Below are 22,146 nucleotides of genomic sequence, written 5' to 3'. Positions count from 1 at the left end.
TCTTTATGCGTCGGCGGGTGAGCTGTCGGGCTTCGTTGGCGCACTGGAGATAGGCGGTCACGTCTAAATTTTCTTCGTCCATGCTTGCGGCAGCATGGCGTCGAGAGTCCTCATCGGGTTCCTTCCGTAAACCAGCTTATATGGCGTTATGTGCGTTTTTTCTTGTGCGGCCGTATTATAAGCGGAGGTTATGTACGGAAGGAAGACGTTCCACATATTGAGTTCGACGTCAACGTACATTGCCAATATGTCGGCTAGAGTCAGGTTGAGCCCCTCCGTAAGACCAGTCGTTTGCGGATGGTAGGCAGTTGTGCTATTGTGGCTTGTCTACTTGTATTATTCGGCAGTTAAAACATGGAATTGGCCCCAATAAGTCCATCCTGATTTGTTGTAACGACCAGCAAAGACGCTCAATCGGCTGTAGTAATCCCGCTGGCCTTGTCGGTGCTGTCTTGCGTTGGTGACAAACTCGGCATATATTGACGTAAAGGATGACGTCGGCTCTGACGCGCGACCAGTAAGATTTTCCCTGTATTCTCCGTAGCGTGCGGCAAAAACCGAGGGGTCCAATGGTCGTATCGTCATGTAGGGCGTGTAGTACTTCCGGACGCAGAGATGAGGGACCAAGAACAAGGTATTTGGCACGGACTGATGAGCTCTTCTTTACGAGGATGTCATTTAGCAGGGAAAACGAACACAATCCCCTCCTAAATGCCCTAGGGAAAACGTAGGTGTTGCATTCCAAATACCCGTAGTGGCTTTTTAGCTCAGGGTCTGCTCGTTGCTGTTCAGCGAAGTCTTCAGTGCTTATTGTTCCTAGGAAGGCGTCGTCACCCTCATCGTGTTGTGGCGGCGGGTCAATGGGAGCACGTGATAGGCAGTCGGCATCGGAGTGCTTCCCTCCGGATTTGTATACGATGCTTATGTCAAATTTCTGAAATCGGAGACACCGAAGTGAGAGGCGTATTGAAGGGTCCTTTAAGTATCCCAGCCAACACAAGGCACGGTGGTCGCTTGCGAGTTCGAAGGGTCTCCCGTAAAGCAGAGCATTTCGTAGTAGCCCAAATGATGGAAAGGCATTCCTTTTCCGTCTCAGAAATAATTAGCTTCCGCTTCCGACAGCGACCGACTAGCGTAAGCAATGACCCTTTCAAATCTGTCTTTCCTTTGGACTAGGATGGCTTCGAGGCCTAGGCTATCTGCATTCTATGGATTTCTGTATCGACGCCTTCGCCGAAGTGGGCGAGCACTGGTGGTGACTGCAGGTGCTGTTTAAGCTCTAGGAAAGCTTCGGCTTGAGGCGCTTGTCACCTGTAATCGACGTCTGATTTTTTTAGAGAAGGTAATCGCTCGGCGATGTGCGAAATATTTTTGACGAAGCGCCCGTAAAAGGCACACAAGCCAAAGAATCTTCGCTCTCCTTTCTTGTCAGTGGGCGGTGGGAAGTTAGCCATGGCAAATGTCTTCTGCGGGTCAGGGCGGCCCACCAGACTGCCCGATCCATTGAACAATTCCCCCCTCAACATAACATGACACCCTTTCCGCATTACTTCGAAATTTAGCTGCGATCATTTTCTGGTTGTCGAAGTGCTTCTTTGGAGTAGTAAACCGTGCCAATCAATCCCATATACTGTGTAAGAAACCATAAAACACTGCATGCAAACTTTGAAAATCTAGAGCAGATAGCATTAATACCTCTGATGTCTAAGAAGCTACTATGTGTCTATATTACCACCACTTCAAAACCGCTGTGTGCTATCTCTTAGGGAAGTTCTTTGCGTCCCAGGTTTCCCAAAGACAACTAACCCTCGAGACATATTCACTCAACGACAAAAATGACCGTAGTCGTCCGATGTCTCTGCCTGGGCATGCCGACAACGAGTTGTCATTCTGGAATAAAATATTTACTATTGTTTTCCGTACACATGGTGTCCCACATAACTTGAGTCAAGAATATAAATATGAAAGCCGAGTTAGAAGCGAATCGGACCGAACGCATAATATTCGCAGTAGCCCGTAGTAACTCAATTACTTGTTTTCCTCCATAACTCACCAATTAGTTAAGTTTCATTACTCAACTTTTGAATTACTGACTGAGTACCCCAAGTCTGATACACCAATTTCTAGAGCACCTTCAGAAACCGCCTATCGAGTTGTTTCCTATATGATGTGCCTCACGTAATCCTTTTTTCCGGGTTACAAAGAAAGCCCGTGAAATATGAACAAATCCACGTGGGGGACCGCTTGCGCAGTGGTATTGTGCTGCTCTCAAGCATGCATTCGGTGAACAAGGTCGGCTGCATTGTGGCGGGCGACGAAGAAGCGGCAGGGCGTTCTTTACATCATCTGCAGCGCTTGGCTAGCAGCATGCATTTTCGCCGTGATCCGACGGGAGCCGACCTTGTTCACCAAACGCACGCTTGAGAGCAGCCCGATACCACTGCGCAAGCGCTGCGTCAAGTAGTTTTTTTTTCATATTTCTCGTGCTTTCTTTGCGACCCGGAAAAAAGGACTACGTCAGACTTATCATAAAGGAAACAACTCGATCGCTGGTTTCTGAAGGCGCTCTACAAATCTGCGTTTCATACTTGGGGTCCTCAGTCAATAATTAAAACGTTCGGTAATTAACCTAATTAGTTAGTGCGTTACGGGGAAAACAAAAATATTCTCTGAGTTACTATAGGCTATTGCAAATAGTCTACCTTTGGTTCAATTCTCTTCCCATGGGCGTTTCATTTTTAAACTCTTGGCTCGACTTATGTGGGACACCCTGTATAATGCTCACACCGTCTAATTATATAGTTTTGCTTGCACATGAACGTCATGTCGCGATGGTGGTGGTCGGGGCGATGGGTGTGTTGCAGCAGGCGAGGTTAGCCTGACAAATGTAGCCGGAAATTCTTCCGCTTGAGCCTCCACTGAGTTAAGATCAGGTATGCCTCACGAGATATCCATGAGCCCCTTGTCTAGCAGGAAGGCAATCAGCTCTCGTTGCAATCTCTTCTTGTTTCCGCGGGCTCTACGGGCAAAACGACGTCTTCAAAGAGCATTCTGTGCGTAAGAGCATTCTTTTCAAGCTGCAGGCCGTCTTCATAACCAGGTTAGCTCTAAACTTAAATGATAGTCTGTCCTGCCATTTTGAGTTGGCATTGAGTTGCCCCAAACATCACAATTTGTCAACGGTAGAAATTTCACCAGAACCAAGCATGACATTGACGTCCGAACATTTTTAAACAATAATTTCGGCTTGTTGCTTCCCTATAATATGCAATAAATAGTCAGCCTACAATACTTTTTGCATGAGAAGCCATGAATACCAACTTACCAAAAATACACATAGTTATCAGTACGCTGTGACAAAGAGTGAGCAAAAACTGGTCTTGTCATCAATATATTAAAAAGCAATCACAACACATTTCCGGCGGATAGTTTTTTCTGTTTATTATTATTTCTATTTGTAGGAGGCTCTTCTGGAAAGCAAATGATTTCAAACTTTATTCAGTTCTCATTAGTGTCGCGAACTTTTTTATTTCAGCTGCTTGCACAACGTTGCAGTAAATATTATGCGCAATAAAGAAACTCGGCACGTTTTAGTGGTTCTTGCAAGGGTCCCAAAGGACTGCTCCCAGAAGACCTTCGTATTGATTGCCCATATCTAGCACAAATCTAATCATCCAACGCAAATGGTGGCAAGAAGTTAACGCCACACTAGACGGACTATCATTCCGATAACGGGAAAGTGCGCTGGACATGCCATTCTCTTAGATAAGACCAGATACAGTCGTAATGTTTCCCCTCGTGAGGAAAGACTTCGCTCGAGCAGAGAGTAACATATGCGCAGACAGAAAGCAGGGCCGGCTGGAAATATCTGAAAGATAGTACAGAAAACTCGTACAATAACACGGTAAGTGCTCTGGCTTTCTGTTAAGTACTTCTGCTCTTTGCATAGTCACGTACACCTAAATGAGCGATGGTGTGCTTGGATAAATATCTGCCCTTTATACAGAGTTGCCTGCGTAGCTCCTCTGTATTACCTAATATTGTAGATAATACTGGGACCTTCACAAAAAAATGTTTGAGGCTTTGTCTCGACATGCTGGTTGACCGGAATTTTGTTTCACCAAGGACATTGAGTGAAGAAGTCCACTTCCTATCAATCTGAATTGTCCTTGACGATCGCACACCAACCGTTGCTCAATCACATATGGCGCAAATGCCATCATCATCATCAGTCTGGTTATGCCCACTGAAGGGCAAAGGCCTCTCCTATACTTCTCCAACTACCCTGGTCATGTACTAATTGTGGCCACGTTATCCCTGCAAACTTCTTAATCTCACCCACCCACTTAATTTTCTGCCGCCCACTGCTACGCTTCCCTTCCCTTGGAATCCAGTCCGTAACCCTTAAAGGCCATCGGTTACCTTCCCTCCTCATTACATGTCCTGCCAAAGCCCCATTTCTTTTTCTTGATTTCAACTAAGATGTCATTAACTCGCGTTTGTTCCCTCACCCAATCTGCTCTTTTCTTATCCCTTAACGATACACCTATCATTCTTCTTTCCATAGCTCGTTGTGTCGTCCTCAATTTAAGTAGAACCCTTTTCGTAAGCCTCCAGGTTTCTGCCCCGTACGTGAGTACTGGTAAGACACTGCTGTTACACACTTTTCTCTTGAGGGATGATGGCAACCTGCTTTTCATGATCTGAGAATGCCAGCCAAGCGCACCCCCGCCCATTCTTACTCTTCTGATTATTTCAGTCTCATGATCCAGATCCGCGGTCACTACCTGTCCTAAGTAGATGTATTCCCTTACGAGTTCCTGGGCCTCACTACCTATCGCAAACTGCTGTTCTCTTCCGAGACTGTTAAACATTACTTTAGTTTTCTGCAGATCAATTTTTTGACCCACCCTTCTGCTTTGCCTCTACAGGTCAGTGAGCACGTATTGCAGTTGGTCCCCTGAGTCGCAAAGCAAGGCAATATCATCAGCGAATCGCAAGTTACTAAGGTATTCTCCATTAACTCTTATCTCCAATTCTTCCCAATCCAGGTATCTGAATACCTCCTGTAAACACGCTGTGAATAGCATTGGAGAGCTCGTATCTCCCTGCCTGACGCCTTTCTTTATTGGGATTTTCTTGCTTTCTTTGAGGAGGACTACGGTGGCTGTGGAGCCACTATAGATATCTTTCGGTATGTTTACATACGGCTCATCTACACCCTGATTCCGTAATGCCTCCATGACTGCTGAGGTTTCGACTGAATTAAGCACCTTCTCGTAATCACTGAAAGCTATATATAAATGATGGTTATATTCCGTACATTTCTCTATCACCTCTTTGCTTGTGTAAATATGTTCTATTGTTGAGTAGAATTTACGGAATCCTGCCTGGTCCTTTGGTTGACAGAAGTCTAAAATGTTCCTGATTCTATTCGCGATTACCTTAGTAAATACTTTGTAGGTAATGGACAGTAAGCTGATTTGTCTATAATGCTTCAAGTCTTTGGCGTCCCCTTTCTTATGGATTAGGATAATGTTAGCATTCTTCCAAGATTCCGGTACGCTCCAAGTCATGAGGCATTGGTATACAGGGTGGCCAGTTCTTCTAGAACAATCTGCCCACCATCCTTCAACAAATCTGCTGTTACCTGATCCTCCCCAGCTGCCTTCCTCCTTTGCATAGCTCCCAAGGCTTTCTTTACTTCTTCCGACGTTACTTGTGGGATTTCATATTCCTCTAGACTATTCTCTCTTCCATTATCGTCGTGGGTGCCACTGGTACTGTATAAATCTCTATAGAACTCCTCATCCACTTGAGCTATTTCATCAATATGAGTAATGATATTGCCGGCTTTGTCTCTTAACGCATATCTGATTCTTGCCTATTCCTAGTTTCTTCTTCACTGCTTTTAGGCTTCCTCGATTTCTGAGAGCATGTTCAATTCTATCCATATTATACTTCCTTATGTCAGCTGTCTTATGCTTGCTGATTAACTTAGAAAGTTCTGCCAGTTCTATTCTAGCTGTAGGGTTAGAGGCTTTCATACATTGGCGTTTCTTGATCAGATCTTTCGTCTCCTGCGAAAGCTTACTGGCATCCTGTCTAACGGAATTACCACCGACTTCTATTGCACACTCCTTAATGACGCAAATGACGCACACGTAAATGTGACATACAAAAAGAAAGATCATGCAGGGAGGGAAGGCCGAACTTTCTAATATCAGAATACACAACCGATTGTTTTATCGAGCTGTTCTATATGCCAACACTATAGTACATATTACATTAACCTGGCTCCTAACCTAACTATTAGGTTAACCTAACTTTTCTGTGGAGATCGCATATAAAATCAAGATATACACTTTTGCGAAGAGATTCTGTTTCGGCTACCGCTTTTAGAAGCTCATATGAATTACAGATGCAAATACGCGCCTTCTAGTATTATCACCGGTTCCTGTGGCGCATAGGTCAAATGCGAAATTTTTACCACTATTCCACGGAATAAAAATCAGCTTAAAATTTCTTGGGTGACCGTATCGGCAATTTTATTTGGCCGTCGCAGAATGCATTCTCTATATTGTAATCACTGTCTCTACAATATAATGCAACGTTTCTTGATGCACGCTACGACAAATTGATTTGATGATAGCCATTAGACACATTGACGCATTCTTTTGGGCGTTCACCTCCTGAGCGGAGCAACTAATGAGCACTGACTTATCTTGTTTTGCTATTAGCAGGGGTAAGCGATGTGGAGGTAGTCGTCGTTGTTACTTGATCCTGTGTGTAGTGAGCTAAATGTGTTTTAGATGTGTAATGTATCCTTTTTTTTCGCTCGACACAATTGTTGCTGACTTGCTGTCCTCCAAAATTTTATGCACAAAATGCATTGTTTGCCAATAGTGCCTTACCGGCTGTCAAATTTTGCCCACTTTATTGCAGGCTATCATCTGCTCCACTGCCATCTGCAGCGATGAGGTGTATCAAGACCGTGCAAGGCGTCCCTGTCACGTACTTCTTCCCGGAAGACGCCGTTCTTGCGGCTATGTCTTACGAGCCGCGTGCAGGCGACATTTTTGTCACCACATATCCAAAGTGTGGAACAACTTGGGTTCAGTACATAGCGTACGGCATCTTTTACGATTGTGTGCCACCGACAGAACTTTCGCAGTTCTTTGCTGCGTCACCTTTTCTAGAGCTTTTCGGTGTCGATGCTGTGGAGAATATGTCTAAGCCGGGCACCATCAAGACGCACCTTCCTTTTGAAGAGAAAAGATTTTCACCGCACTCTAAGTACATATACGTCGCCAGAAACCCTTACGACGTTTGCGTCTCTGCCTACCATCACTTGCAAACACAGACGGCCACCGAGGATGAGCGTGTCGTCTCCTTCGACGAGCACATCAAGCGCTTTGTATCCGGCAGCAACAGCTACGGATGCTACTTAAAAGGCAGCCTCATTCCGTGGTATACTCGAAGGCACGAAAGCAACGTTCTCTTCCTCACGTACGAAGAGCTACACGATGACATCAAGATGCAGGTGAAGAAGATTGCCGAGTTCTTAGGTCCCGAGTACGGTAGGCGCGTGTCCAGAGACCCATCTATGCTGCAACGCCTGGTCGAAATGACATCAAAAGAGCGCATGCGCCCACTCTTCAAGAACTTTCTTATGACCAACATCGAGCTCGCAGCCCAATACCAGAAACATAAAAACGGGCTCGTTCCCCAAGAGCTGGAGGACACGCTGAAATTCTTGCAAAACCGCCCACCTAGACACGAGTTTGTGCGTCAAGGTTCTGTCGGGGGCTACAAAAGCTTCCTTTCTGAGAATCACAGAAGGACATTAGAAGAGTGGATTTCGGCAAGCACGCACGGAAGTGACGTCATGTGCCTTTGGTCCAACGTCGCTCTTCCGTAATACGCTAAGGGCTTTCCTATTAGAACAGTATTTTTGTAAAAAAAAACAATGTTGTTTTCTTGCTTTAGGGCACTGAATGTACGTTATTGGACACAGCATTCTGATACCACTAAACTCACGCACATCGGATCTTTTCTTCCCTCTTTTGCAAAAAGCGAAGGTTCTACCTGCTCATAAATTAAAAAGGATTTGCAGAAACAGCCGTATTCGTGTACCGCTCACTTTGTGTTATACATGCATATTTCTTCCGCAGTGACGTTCCAATGAACACCCGTTGGTCTATTAGCCATCTACAAGATGTCTTGGCAAGACCACCAAGACGTGTTGAAAATCCTCACAAACGTTTACAAGGAATCTTAAAGACATCTTGGCAAGATGATAAAGACATGTTGAAGACGCCTAACCAAAACTTTGTCGTATGTCTTAGAACGACTTGTTGCCGACATGAAGACCGTCTACTTCACCACCAAATAAAGGCTATAAGACGTTTTACAAGACATCTTGTAGCCGTTTCAGAAACGGTTATAAGACGTTTTCCAAGACGTTTTGTAGTTGTTTTAGAAACGGTTATGACATGTCTTGCAAGACGACTTTTAGCCCTTTTACAAATTGCTGCAAGGAATTTTGTGAGACGTTTTGTAGCGGTCTTAAAAATGTTTCCCGGATTAAACAGGCTTTTGAAGAGCAAGGTACGATAGCTTTTAGTGAATATTTGTGTAGCGTAGCTCTATATTTTAATAAATCAATTTGTTGAGTGACACGCCATTTAGAACCCCAAAATGACGTTCGCACAAACCATTCAAAGTTCTTTAAAAAGTGGCGGCACTGCTAGGCAGGAACATTCATTGCAAGCGTCAGCACCTTAGAATAGTATCAAAAATCACCACTTATTCATTGGGCTAAGGAGTAGTTGAAAAAAGACAGCAAGACCTACCAAACATCCCGATTTACACTGGGAACACTATTATCACGGGAAGCACTAGCACAATGGCGTCATTTAAATAGTCTCTGGACGCTAAAATTCAGTCATAAAATTGCAATTCAGAGTGTCTCCTATATCAACTGCCAAACTAAATGTTGCTGAGCTTCGATGATCTGGCTAGAAACGGCACACACTGCATATATGCGACGGTCTGGGAAGACCCAAGATCATTTTCCTTACCTTGTCAACATTGTTCGAGATTTGCGGATGGTATATTATCAAGAGCTCCAGCAATACTATCACGGAAGTTTTTCCTACATAGACGTTTCACACACACATGAATTTAATAATATTTGGGGTTTTACGTGCCAAAACCACTTTCTGATTATGAGGCACGCCGTAGTGGAGGACTCCGGAAATGTAGACCACCTGGGGTTCTTTAACGTGCACCTAAATCTAAGCACACGGGTGTTTTCGCATTTCGCCCCCATCGAAATGCGGCCGCCGTGGCCGGGATTCGATCCCGCGACCTCGTGCTCAGCAGCCCAACACCATAGCCACTGAGCAACCACGGCGGGTCACACATGAATTTAGGCACACAATATACCCTTCCACTAAGGCATTAATTATGAAGGAGTTGAGTGTCTCCTAACACTTGCAAATGTATAAATGAATGGGAATGTTTCTAATCCTCGCAATGTTGAAAAAACCGAAAGCGCCAATGCCTATGGCCCATTTCTTACAACCCTCCGTAGCACCACTGAAATATTGTCAAGGCCACAAAAGTGATAACACCTGTTAAGCATGATTATTCCCAAAAATTAAGCACTAAAGTGGCCAAGGGTTTCAAAGATTTTGTTATAAATCAAATCAATAATACCACTACATAAGCACAATGTTTATAATGCACCTTCTAGAGGTTTCCTTTGTGACTGTTATCACACATTGGTCGCTTCATGATTCAGCGAGCTGGCTGAGACAGTTCCATAGGCTGATGCACCCATAGACAATGTAGCTTGTTCCTAAGGTTGCTTGAGCTCAGTTCTGGTACCTGTAATTATAAAGTAAGACAATACATTAACAAATACATGTTGCAGTGAAACATCGTTATAGCGAAACGGTTGGTTAGTAATTATTGCATGTAACAAAGTGAAATCCCCCTTAAAATCTGCGTAGATATCCACGCTTTTTTTCTTTGTCTCCGAAATGCAAACTTGAGTTGTCTACGAAACAAGAAGTACCCGACCTTTACAAGCTCAATCACATTCCACGGGGTTCTGCACATATTAGGCGTCAAAGCTTGTAGGTATTTGCGTTGAATGCGCCGTGGGACACTGTTCCTTCTTACCACTGCACGCAGCTGCGCATAAGCAGAAGCTCATTATCGAAATCGCAATTTATCTCACTGCGGCATCGTGCAGGCTAGTGCAGCTAGGCGTAGCCTCAGAGATTGTACCGGAGGAATCTCAGAGACCACGCCTCCCTGTGTGGCACATGCTGCTCGAACGCGACAAATGTTGACGTCGCAATGTGCAGCCTATTGAACCGCGTCGCCATGTGGCGACACTAGAAACAAGCCAACAGAAAGCGGAAACGAAAGACCATCACACTCATACAGAAGGCAGCTATCATAAACGCAATCGTGTCGGGTGCTAAGTTGTGGGTTGAGAACGCCGAAATTTCTCTTGCTGTTTTTCTGTTCAGCGCACGTGGCCATGTAGCGGTTCTACTGGCTACAAGGCCGTTTTCCATGCAAGCTCAAAATTGTGCACATCATTCAATGACGCTTGCATTACAGTGAATGAAAGTAATGAATATAATGAAGTAATTTCCGCTCTCCCTTCAACATCGTTATAAAGAGATCTGATAGCATATGACTCATAAGAGATCCCACTCATTTGTACGGAAGCTTTGTTTGCGCTGCTAAGCACGAGGTCGCGGGATCGAATCCCGGCCCGAAATCTGGGATCGAATCCCGGAATCTCTATGGGGGCGAAATGTGAAAACATCCGTGTAGTTATATTTAGGTGCACGTTACAGAACGTCAGGTGGTCTTTATTTCCGGAGTCCCCCACTACGGTGTGTCTCATAATCGGAAAGTGGCTTTGGCTAGTAAAACCCCATAATTCAATTAATTAAGCTTTGTTTGCAAAGAGTAAGTTAGAAATTCCACCTAGGCGTCTTGCGTACGCATACGAAATGATGCCATCGCTGCGATTAAGCCTTTGTGTTGTCTGATAAGAGGCAGCCGGGATACTGACGTGAAAGCTATGTTCTTGGCGATACCGAAAGCGTTATCCAAGAAGGCAGATATCATGGTTAGAGGCTGCCACTTCCTCCGCAGATACGTGGCAAGCGACATTTTTCGTTTTCACATTGTACACGGGCTGCTTCAAGCACTTTTCGAAAATGTATCTTCTATTCAGGTAAGCGTAGTCACATTTCGCGCACGGCGTACCTATAGCACGCCGAAAAAAACCATTTTATAGCATGTCCAGTTCATGCTGCAACGTGCAGGCAGCTGCATATATGCGTCACATTGACTTCATACCCTTTCATAAACCTATATGTCGCCCGTATGAGCGCTCCGCCATTGAGCTATGTTCGCCATTATAACAGGTTGTGCATAGTTTACGATGTTCTCTCGGGCCTAGTACCGCTTTGCTCGTCCCATCATTAGTTATTGGGGCGTCCAGCATTCGTACTTCGTACTGGCGACGGGGCCTTGGTGGGAGGTGTGTTCGCTAACCGACGACGCGCACTTCGCGCGTTCGGCACGGCAGCTGTATCTTGGTGTACTCGGCAAACTGAAACTTTCTAGCTTGTTATCAGTTGCTTTCATGTGTTCCATATATTCGTGTGTGCTCATAACGGAGCGGACTTGAAGCTCGGGCGTTTTTACTAGCTAAACGACTTTCGGACGAAAAGGAAATTGCTTCATTGGCTATTAGCATTCCCCGTGACTGTATGCCGTGAGTTTTCTGTTTTTTCTGTGCCTTTATGTGGCTCGCTTTACCACTCCGGGCACGCAGCATTTTTTTTTTGTTCGAGTGCACTGGTTGACTCAACGTGGCCGCGGACGATCGTAATTTGTTCGTGAGTGGTCGCCTACATCGATTATCTTCCTCAAAAATAATAACAATGGTGCGCACGGGTACGCCGGCACTATGTTTGGTATGCAGGAATAGTGTCCCGGCGATAACCATTCAAAATTATTGTTGACTGGTACAACATCAGCTACATAGCTCTATGGTCATTACTACCGTTGCACATAGAAAGCAGCTTAACAACGTAACAGCTTGAAGCAGTGATATGACTGGCCCGTCGCGCATGTCCACGTTGAGTATAAATTAAATTAAGTGTGCTGTTACCAGCAAGCTAAATATACCACGAAGTAGGTTGAGCTTAGTGCCATTCAATATGACCCGAAAATCGGGCCTTGGCAACGTTAACTCAAGGTCGCGGGGCCAAGCGAGCTAACCGGCCGATGTTTTACGCAACGATGTTTACGCAAAGAATGAAACTTCTGGGGTAACCGCACGTACACTGAGCGTCCTAATTATAGCAAATTTTCCAAGCTCCCTCTAAGATTTTTGCTTTAATCCTGACGACCAGATCTCTCACTATGACGTCACAGTCAGAGATCTGGTCAGAGTCAAAGATTACGTCCCAGTGAGCGTAAACCGAAATTTCCATTCGTTTTGCCCCATCACAGGCCACGCGCCCTCCAGCTCGCGGCACCCTTCCCTATGTCCCTTGAACGAGCGAGGCCTTGGCACATTTTATGAAAACCTATGAAGTCGATGTAGCCCACGTTTCGGCCCACTAGTTGCAGCATGAACTGGTAGACGTGAAGATGCAGAAGAAGGAATGTTTCCTAGCGCTGTATACAGAATACCCTGTGCGAATGGTCACAGACTTCACAACGGCGAAAGCAGTCATCTTGAAAGCGTTGAAGCAACAAACGTATGATGTTAAAGAGAAGAATTAGAAACGAAGCATAAGTGAAAAACAATGTTATTTCCAATGCGCTTGGGGAACACGTGGCAGTCTGAATATGCCATGGACACCAGACAAGGCTTCCATAATTCCCAAGAACACTGAACTTCAAGGCACTATTTGAATCTCTTGCTATCTAGACTAAAGAGAAAAATCGTTGAATCGTATCGATAGCATTCTTTCGCCTGCATACGCAGAATGCCGTCATTTCGAACTGTTCTGTGAACAAGACGGCCGTGCAGAAGCTTAAACATTTAATTCTTATTAACATCTTTTGATTGGCGTTCTTTCTTTTTTTTGTAACATTCACTCCAGAATCAAGAGAACGTATTAGCCGAATGAAACATTCAATTTGAATTGTATTATCCTGTTGCAAAGTGTGCAAGTTAATGTGAGTAAAAAATTGAAGACGGCAGAAATCTACTCTTTATGCATTCTTGTAGTTTAATTTATTTGGACAAGTATATTTGTCAGGAACCAAGTGCACCAGCAAAATAAAAAATATTGCTAGGTCAACAAACGGTTCAGGAGTTACAACACTCATTCGGTCCAAAACTTACGGCTAATGAAGATACAAAAATAGATATGCCGCACATACAGCACACTTATCAATTTATTTATTTAAATGCACAAACAACTTAAGTACACACACACTAGGACATTACATCCGTGTGTTTATTCAAGTCCAACTTCTTAATTAAAGTACAACTTGAGGCTGCAATGACGTATTCAACTTCTCCTGACATTCTTGCCTCAATAGCAAGCTCACCTTACTTAGCGGTACATTTACGTTGCTGGTCAGAGCACACTAAATTGAGACTAAACTTGGACATGTGCAAGTCATATCACTGCTTCAAACCATTATGTTATGAAGCTGCTTTATGTGTGCACTGGTGGTAATGGCCAAGAGCTTCGTAGCTGATGTTGTCCCAGTCAACAATAATTTTTAATGGTTATCGGCTGGGCACTATTTCTGCGCATCAAAAATGGCTCCAGAGTACCAACGCTCACCGTTGCTATTGTTCTCGAGGAAGATAATCGACGCACACGACCACTCATGCACATCCCCGGCCATATTGAGTCAACCAGCGTACTTGCAAAAAGAAAGTACTCGGTGTCGGGAGCGGTAAAGCGAGCCACATAAAGGCACAAAGAAACGCACGGCAATACGGTCACGTGGAATGATAATAGCCAATAGAGCAATGTCACTTTCGTACAAAAGTCCGTCAGCTTGTAAAATGACCGAGCTACAAGTGCGCTGCGTTATGAGCATACACAGATAAAATGGAACTCAGCAAATAAGCTGATAAACAAGTGAGGGAGTAAGTTCCAGTTTGCTGAGTGCACCATGACACAGCTGCCGTGCCGATCGCACGAAGTGCGCGTTGTCGTTGAGGGTGACCTCTCCCACCAAGGTCGCGTCGCCAGTACGAATGCGCGACGCACCACAAACGCATAATGAGCCGAGCACGCACTACTAGGCACGACAGAATTGCATCCTAAACTGCACACAACCCGCTGTTATGGCACACACAACTTAAAGGTGGAGCGGTCATACGTGCGCCATGGAGGTTCCTTGCTAGATGATGCACGAGCACGTACTGGACGTGGTACTGGACTAGATTAACTCAGTGACGCTTCAGCTCATTTAGCCTTACGTATGGCAGATGTCACAGCACTCTTCGCATTAGGTGGTAGCGACCGCCACCTTACGCCAACCACACTAAATCTTTGCCGTCGCCTCAGAGATTGCGCGGCGCGGCTCATCCTGGAGAAGCTCTAACGGAATGTAGCAGATTCGAGCGATTGTAGCAGCAATATCCCCACTACGTGTGTGTTGTCATTCTACGATTTTTTTTTACTGAACCACATTTTTAAATATTATATGCGGCCGGTAGCACAATCCTAACCCTTGTACAAAAATACTCGATGAGGCGGCCCATTATTCTTACAAAATATCAAAATGCTTAAATGAGTCATTGACACAATTATGATACTAAAGTTTGTATTAATTACTTTACTGCACGTAGTTCAATCTCTGAATTGTAGATAGTTAATATGCAAGGCATATCGATATGGAACGGATTCTGAGGATGGCACTGGTGTCAATATATGCGCTGTCGAACTTGCGGTAACTATGCACTGTCTGACTAAATTTTTAAGGAAACGCTGATTCATGCACTGAAGCACAAACTACTTGGAACGCCAATGCATTTCGTCGGACACTTAAATTTTTCTCCGATTGTCTCGAAAGATTTAGAATTGTGCTATCAGCCACAGGCAATTACTATAAATTTGGTGCAGCTAAAAATAAGATATCATGTATACCGGAACACATAATCCGTTTTGCGACAAAAAGGTGACACCAAGTCAACACAAATATGTTGCTTGATGAAATGCAGCCACTTGTAGATTACCTTTCCGGGTGCCTATAGCACAAAAGTATCAAGAAATGACCTTTTCTCGCTTGCAAGTAATAAGTTTTCCTATAAGAATGGCCTATCGTTATCGGTACAGCACAGAGAACAGCTCCCTCACGTACCGTTCTGTTTACCAGCATTTGAGGTTGCTGATGCAGCGTTACTAGCCTCTGATCTTGCTCGACGCTTGACGATACGTGCCAGTAGGCAAGCATACCTCAATTTATTTAACTATTCAGATACATCACAGGTACCCACCGGAACATTGATTCAAGAAGCATTGACCATATGCCGCTCAACCATTGCGCTAACGTCTTCGCCAGCTACCAGCTGGTTTGCGTGCACAACCTCAACGGCGACATGAAAGGTCACGCAGAAAGGTCACGCAGAAACTCCTCTGGGAGTTTCTGGCGCCGGCACCCGGTGCCTGCCCAGAGAGCATAACGAGATACCGAGACGCCGTGCGGCACGGCCTCCCTTCCGTGCGCTCCGATCAGCGCGAAGCTTCAAATAGCAGGAGTGGCAGCAGGCAGCGCAGCCGGAGCAACAGCCAGCCTCGCAATCACTCCAACTCCAAACAACACTGTGACCAGGCGGTATCGCGGAAGGTGGCCTGGTCAGCCAATCCCGAGCCCAATCCCACGCCCACACAACCTCAACAGGACGCAAACCAGGTGAGGGAGCTCGCTGAAGATATTAGGCACTCAGACAGCAGCTAGACGCAGCCCATGCCAAAATCAGGTCCCTAGAAAGTAGGCAGCCAATTGGAGGCGCCTCAATGCACCAGCTGCACGCGAAATAGTGGCCTGTGTTCGGAAAGATGAGCTTGAATCGATGGAGGCAGAGCCGACAAACAAACGCAAAGCGTCAGTGCGCGACACACCCAAGGAGTCCGAAGCCTCAAGCCCTACGGAGAGAGTAGATAAGATGAGAACTCGCGTCAAAGCTCCTTTTACAACAGTATACCCCGTTCATACGGCTTTAAGAAAAAAACAACATCCTCATAAACGCTGCCTTCAGAATTATCGATGCTGCTATCAACATTTCTCGAAATCTTTAACACCACTTGGGCGCGCGACTGGCTCAAAATAACACGCCTCCATAGAATGCTCTGACCCGTCCGCGGGAGTCGAGGAGAAAAAGCGTGCCGTGCACAGCCGGCGGGCAACGACAATCGAGGATGAAAGCACCGTGAGGAGGACGGTGTCGCTACTTCCAAATTATCAAGGGGCTTTAGCTCTCCGCGCTGACGACGAGAGCGCTCCGAGTGACGCCAGACTTCGCCCTCACTCTCACGCGGGGCCTCATCACGCTTGATAAATTTCTATATTGAGGGCGAGCTCCACTACTGGAAAACCTTGCGCGACCGTCGGCGTGACGTGGCATGAGGGATCACGTGGACACAGCAGCCGCGTCGGAAGTTCCGAAGTGAGCTGATAACGGAAGTTTAAAGTCCCACCTGCGCCGCGGTTGTGATTAAGTGGTGAGGCTTTACCGCCCTGGGTGTCTGCTTGACAACATTTGAATGTACTGTAATGTGCAGTGGCTGCCTTTGGAGGCGTGCAGCATGGTAGGCTACTGCTCGGTGCCGCAGTGCCGGACGTGAGCAACGGAGCCCGGTGTCAGCCTTATTCACCCGTAGCAGCAGGGCAAGGAGCTGCGTGAAACTTGCCTGGCGAAGCTTAGAACCGGCAGACAGCCATCGGCTGCAACTCGGGTGTGCGGCAAGCACAGACGCGAGGAAGATTTCTGCTACGGCGCTGGGACTGCGCGATGTTCGGTGAGTAGCAGAAAACGCGCACGGAGACGCCCGCCCGCGGCCGCTGCCCGGCTAATGTCATGACGCTTTATTAGGTCTATGAACTTGTTGATACTAGATTCTGGCAAGTTCATTGAAATGGAAATGGAGCGGTAAAAAGCGCATTAAAGAACGGCATGGCATATAGTAATGTTTGTGTTATGAATTAATGCACTGGATTACGAAAAAGAAGCACAGGCAAATCGCACGCTGACAAGACCGATAAACATACAGTGCGACGCAACTTGAGAAGTAATATTGAAACGTCCAAGAATATAGAAGACAAAAAAGATTGAATCGTCCGGACGGCACATCACATTCGCCGTGGATGTCTAAGTCTCTATAACGAAATTATTTTTCAGCAGTTCTGATAGCGTCCACGCAATAATGGTTGCTAGTGCGCTGTCAAGTGCTCATATGCTGCGGCCTAGAGCTCATGGCACGGTGCAAAAACGCGCTCAACAGCAAAAGCAAAACATTGTGCGCGGACATGCATGCGCATGCGCAGTCAGTCGCTGCGAACCCGTGTGATCGCTGCATTGAGGTTTCACTCTGTTATGCCCCATTTGGTTATACGGACAGCCCCCTATAAGAATGTATTTCCCATAGCCTACTCTCAGCGTTTGCCTACCTTTCACGCAAGAAGCCGGTTCGGGATACTCCATCGTGGCCACCACGCCCAGTGGCGTTCACTGTACGTATTCGGTAAAGAGATAGCGTCTGTAAACGATTCTGTGCTTTCACTTTGTCCAAGATTATTATATCGCAGGTCAAAAACTTCCTCCGTTTTGAGAGCACCTGCATAATCGTCGAAGAGGAATGCCGCGTGGTGTTTTTATTGAGCGCCGTAAGCGAAACCTATGAGGAGCCTATCCTATCCCTCATACTACGAAAGGGAGGCGCTTCCGACAGATGGCGACTCCGTAACTCCTCGCCCTCAATAGTGCACCGTTCGGTTCCTCTGTTGCTAACGGTCGCGATGAAAGGGACCATGCATTGCCGGTAGTCTAGCACATGGCGCTGTCGTGCATTTGCGGGTGGCCGTAGGCCATCAAACCGGGGCACTGAGAAGGAACGAAGACCCGTTCTGATTGTTGTTTTGCATCTATTCACCGTATCATTCATTTTAGTACATGTCGCCGGCCTGCACCGCTGCTCAATTTTAAGCAACATCGAGCAAGTAACGGCAGTGGTGGCTACTATAGCGGTGGCGCTCTTATACTCCATGCCAAGGCGAGTAAGCTAAGTCATCGTGATCTACGGGAATTTTTTATCGCACTGAGGACCCCTTTAAGCCATGGAATTCTTCCGTGAATAAACTTTCGCGAATGACTAGTCATTCTGATTCGTCTTCCCAATTATCTCTTCCTGGCCGTACTTTTGTAAACTTTCATAACGGCCTAGGCATTGAAGTGGCTAGTTAAAGCAGTTATCAAAGGCGTTGCTCATATATGTATATATATATATATATATATATATATCAAACCCACTTCTGGAGGCAATGCCGGAAAAGTAATCTCGACAGAAAAGCCGTGCCCCCAGTAAAGCTTGGCGCCTGTAACTTATGGCGCCGGTGTGAAAGAGCGCGCGTCAGCGTCCGCCGTTGCGGCTACTTGCGTTATGTTGCCTAAATTGGAGCAGTCGTGGGCGCCGACGACATGCACTAATATCAAAGATACGGTAAATATAAGCAATATATATATATATATATATATATATATATATATATATATATATATATATATATATAAGCACATGGTGCTGTGTGACAGCGCCATTTGCTAGACTGCCGGCAATGCACGGTCCCCTTCGTCGCAACCGTTAGCACTAGAGCAACCGAACGGAGCACCAGAAATTTATGAAGCGTGACAAGGCCCCGCGTGACAGTGAGGGCGAAGTCTGGCTTCACTGGGGGCTACTCTCGCCGTCTTCGCGCCGAGCGAGATAGAAGCGTCTCGGTTTGCAGGCACTCCGGCCACCTAAGCCGTCCGTAGTCCGTTTATTTCTTTGGCCAACAGTGCATATCTAGTGCGATGTCATCAATGAGATAACACCACAGGGAAGGCCTGAAGTAGAGATAGCGAGAACGAGTGCTGAAGCGGCGACTTCAACGAAGGACAGCTAAAGACCTTGTCAGTAACATCGTGAGGACTCAGTTGGTTAGAACAGCCAGGCAGCAGAATTCGGTGCGGACAGAAGCCACGGCTTCCTCGAAAACGTCTGGCTTCTACTACCAAAGGTGAGTCTCATATTGGTTTCTTCTATGCATCTACTCTTTGCGCGGTCGCGTGCGCCTAAAAAAAAGTTCCTTCTTTTTTTTTCCTTTCGTTTGAGAAATAACTGCATTTCATGTAAAGCTGCCCGATAAGTTCCTCTGATTAACTTAGGCGACACCCCATTTTGGAAACTTAACAAAACATGCTGTTTTTGTCCGTCCGGGCAAGTTCTTTAACGAAAATGTTTTAAACGTTTAACGAGTGCCGTCTTTCTCTTATTGAACTCAATTGTGCAAAACATTCGTATATCTGTGGAGACGGACAAGTCATAACGCTAATGCAGCTCAAAAATTTGAAAGAAAGAGGAGCATTGGTAGAACATAGGCGCTACAATCACAACCAACATCTTTATTTTCATGGCACATACACTCATGTGGGATTAGGCTCATGGTGCCTCCGTCATGTCTCTTCACCAAGTAGTGCAGCAACGAATTCTTCTTTAAAGCATGATAAGTTAGAGAGAGGCACGTTCACCTGTCGGGAAGCACCACCAACGACGGCATCGCAATGTTCTTCGTTTCACTCATATTATGGTGCCTATTATGTGAACCCGACTCGTTGTTGACGCCGCATTGCCTGCTTTAACTTTCCGGTTGACATCGCACATATTATTTGGAAGTCTAGTTTGGCCACTATTAGTTACTATTACTATTACTATTAGTTACTACTATTAGTATCTATTAGTTAACACTGATTTAGCAGGTTCATGTGGATTAAGGATGCTCACGTACTTTCTCGTATTATTTTCACCTCCCATGACGGACGTTTTACACACGATATTTCTGCAATAGCAAGTTAACAACAATGAAAAAACAGGCCTGACGTTTCCTACGTGCTCATATCACCTATCATATCACCTTATTAAGCAGCCAAATTGTTGTCGGCATTAGTGTGTTCATAAAAAAAGGCAACACCCCAGTGGTCGATGTATAATGCGAAAAAATGTGTTTATGTGAACGAAAAGGAGGTCCCATAAGCAGCAATTGATGATTAAGCACCTCTAGCACATTTTTTGAATCAGACATTTTTGTTATTTCAGTAATTCCCCAAGAAAGATACATATTACTTGACTCCGCTGTCACTTCCGCTGTCTAAATTTATTTACCGCAGTACCGTTTAAATTATCTCAGCTTGACATATTGGTTGCCAGCTTACTGTCCCCTCGAGTTTAGTGTAGTAGTGAACTACTGACTCTGAAATGCAGTTTTTTTTTTCCTTACAGGTTATCTTCTGTCATACCACCTTCTCCAGCCATGAGGCAGATCAAGACCGTGCAAGGCATCCCTTTCCCGCGCTTTTTCCCAAACGACGCCATTGTTTCGGCTTTGTCTTATGAACCGCGACCAGGTGACATTTTCGTCACTGCATACCCAAAGTGTGGCACAACCTGGGTTCAGTACGTCTCATACGGCATCTTACACGATGCTGAGCCACCGGTGGAACTTTCACAATTTCTCGCCGCATCACCGTTTGTAGAGCTTTTCGGTTCCGCTGCAGTTAAGACTATGCCTAGGCCAGGCACCATCAAGACTCACCTTCCTTTTGCAGAGAATAGATTTTCGTATAACGCCAAGTATATCTACGTCGCTAGAAACCCTTACGACGTCTGTGTCTCTGCCTACCATCAGATACGAACGATGACGGTCGCTGAAGAAGATGTCATCACCTTCGACGAGCACGTCAAGCTCTTTGTGTCCGGCCGCAGCAACTACGGATGCTACATAAAAGGCAGCCTCATTCCGTGGTACACTCGAAGGTGCGAGAGCAACGTTCTCTTCCTCACGTACGAAGAGCTGCACGATGACGCCAAGCTGCAGGTGAAGAGGATTGCCGAGTTCTTAGGTCCCGAGTACGGTCGGCGCGTGTCCAGAGACCCATCTATGCTGCAACGCGTGGTCGAAATGACATCGAAGGAGAGCATGCGCCCACTATTCAAGAATTTTCTCATGGCCAACATCGAGCTCGCCGTACAACACAACAAGCGTAGAAACGCGCCCATCCCCAAGGAGCTGGATGGCGTGCTGAAATCCTTGAGGCACCGTGCACCTACACACGAGTTTGTGCGTGAAGGTACTGTCGGGGGCTACAAGAAATTTATTTCTGAAAACCACAGGCAGGCACTGGAAGACTGGATTTCGGCAAGCACGTTAGGGAGTGACGTCATGTGCCTTTGGTCCAGAGTCATTCTTCCGTAATACGCTAAGGTCTTTCGTAACAGAACAGTACTTTTCGTCGTGTCGCAACAGATGTCCAAGCAAGATCAGTAAGCCTGGATGTAGGACTGGGGTATTATATCCCCAATCATTGCCGAATGCGTCTCTGCTATGCATCTATTCGCGTCACACGAATTCTCGGCCGCTGCTGGCTTTAATAGAATCCATTAGCCATTGAAGCTTCTGTATGCAAAAAAAAACGAGGCAATCGCATTACCATCACTTGAGTTTGTGTCTGAAGTACGAAGGTATATGAACGTGAGTAAATTAGGTACGTTATCCTACTTCGATTAAATTAATTAAATTATGGGGCTTTACGTGCCTAAAGCACTTTCTGATTATGAGGCATGCCGTAGTGGAGGACTCCGGAAATTTCGACCACCAGGGGTTCCTTAACGAGCTCCTAAATCTAAGTACACGGGTGTTTTCGCATTTTGCCTTCATAGAAACACGGCCGCCGTGTCCGGGATGTTATCCTATTTCTATAGGAGTATAATTAACTCCTAGTTGGAATCGTTGACGCACGTGTGAGAGGAATTTTGTTTTCGTTTTGCAATATTTTCCACCCACATTTTCCCAGCTTTAGTAAGCCTTCAT

General features: G+C 45.7%; 2 protein-coding genes across 2 annotated transcripts in view; both read left to right on the top strand.

Moving 5' to 3' along the window:
• Positions 1 to 8,123, top strand: part of LOC142587816 (sulfotransferase 1 family member D1-like) — a 65,851-nt gene extending 57,728 nt beyond the window's left edge. The window contains exons 2-3 of the mRNA XM_075699099.1: positions 4,932 to 5,009; positions 6,946 to 8,123. Of these exons, the coding sequence (XP_075555214.1) occupies positions 6,977 to 7,921 (945 nt within the window). The 5' untranslated portion in view covers positions 4,932 to 5,009; positions 6,946 to 6,976 and the 3' untranslated portion in view covers positions 7,922 to 8,123. The remainder of the gene's footprint in view (positions 1 to 4,931; positions 5,010 to 6,945) is intronic.
• Positions 8,124 to 19,225: 11,102 nt separating this feature from the next.
• On the top strand, positions 19,226 to 21,761 carry LOC142587048 (sulfotransferase 1A1-like). The gene is made up of 2 exons (XM_075697932.1): positions 19,226 to 19,299; positions 20,559 to 21,761. Exon 2 carries the CDS (start codon positions 20,590 to 20,592, stop codon positions 21,529 to 21,531), a length of 942 nt encoding a protein of 313 aa, XP_075554047.1. The 5' UTR covers positions 19,226 to 19,299; positions 20,559 to 20,589; the 3' UTR covers positions 21,532 to 21,761.
• Positions 21,762 to 22,146: the final 385 nt, after the last annotated feature.

Source organism: Dermacentor variabilis, chromosome 7 (assembly GCF_050947875.1).
Source record: "Dermacentor variabilis isolate Ectoservices chromosome 7, ASM5094787v1, whole genome shotgun sequence".
Lineage (NCBI taxonomy): Eukaryota > Metazoa > Arthropoda > Arachnida > Ixodida > Ixodidae > Dermacentor > Dermacentor variabilis.
Note: the sequence above shows the minus strand (reverse complement) of the source record. Positions and strands in the feature narration are given on the sequence as shown.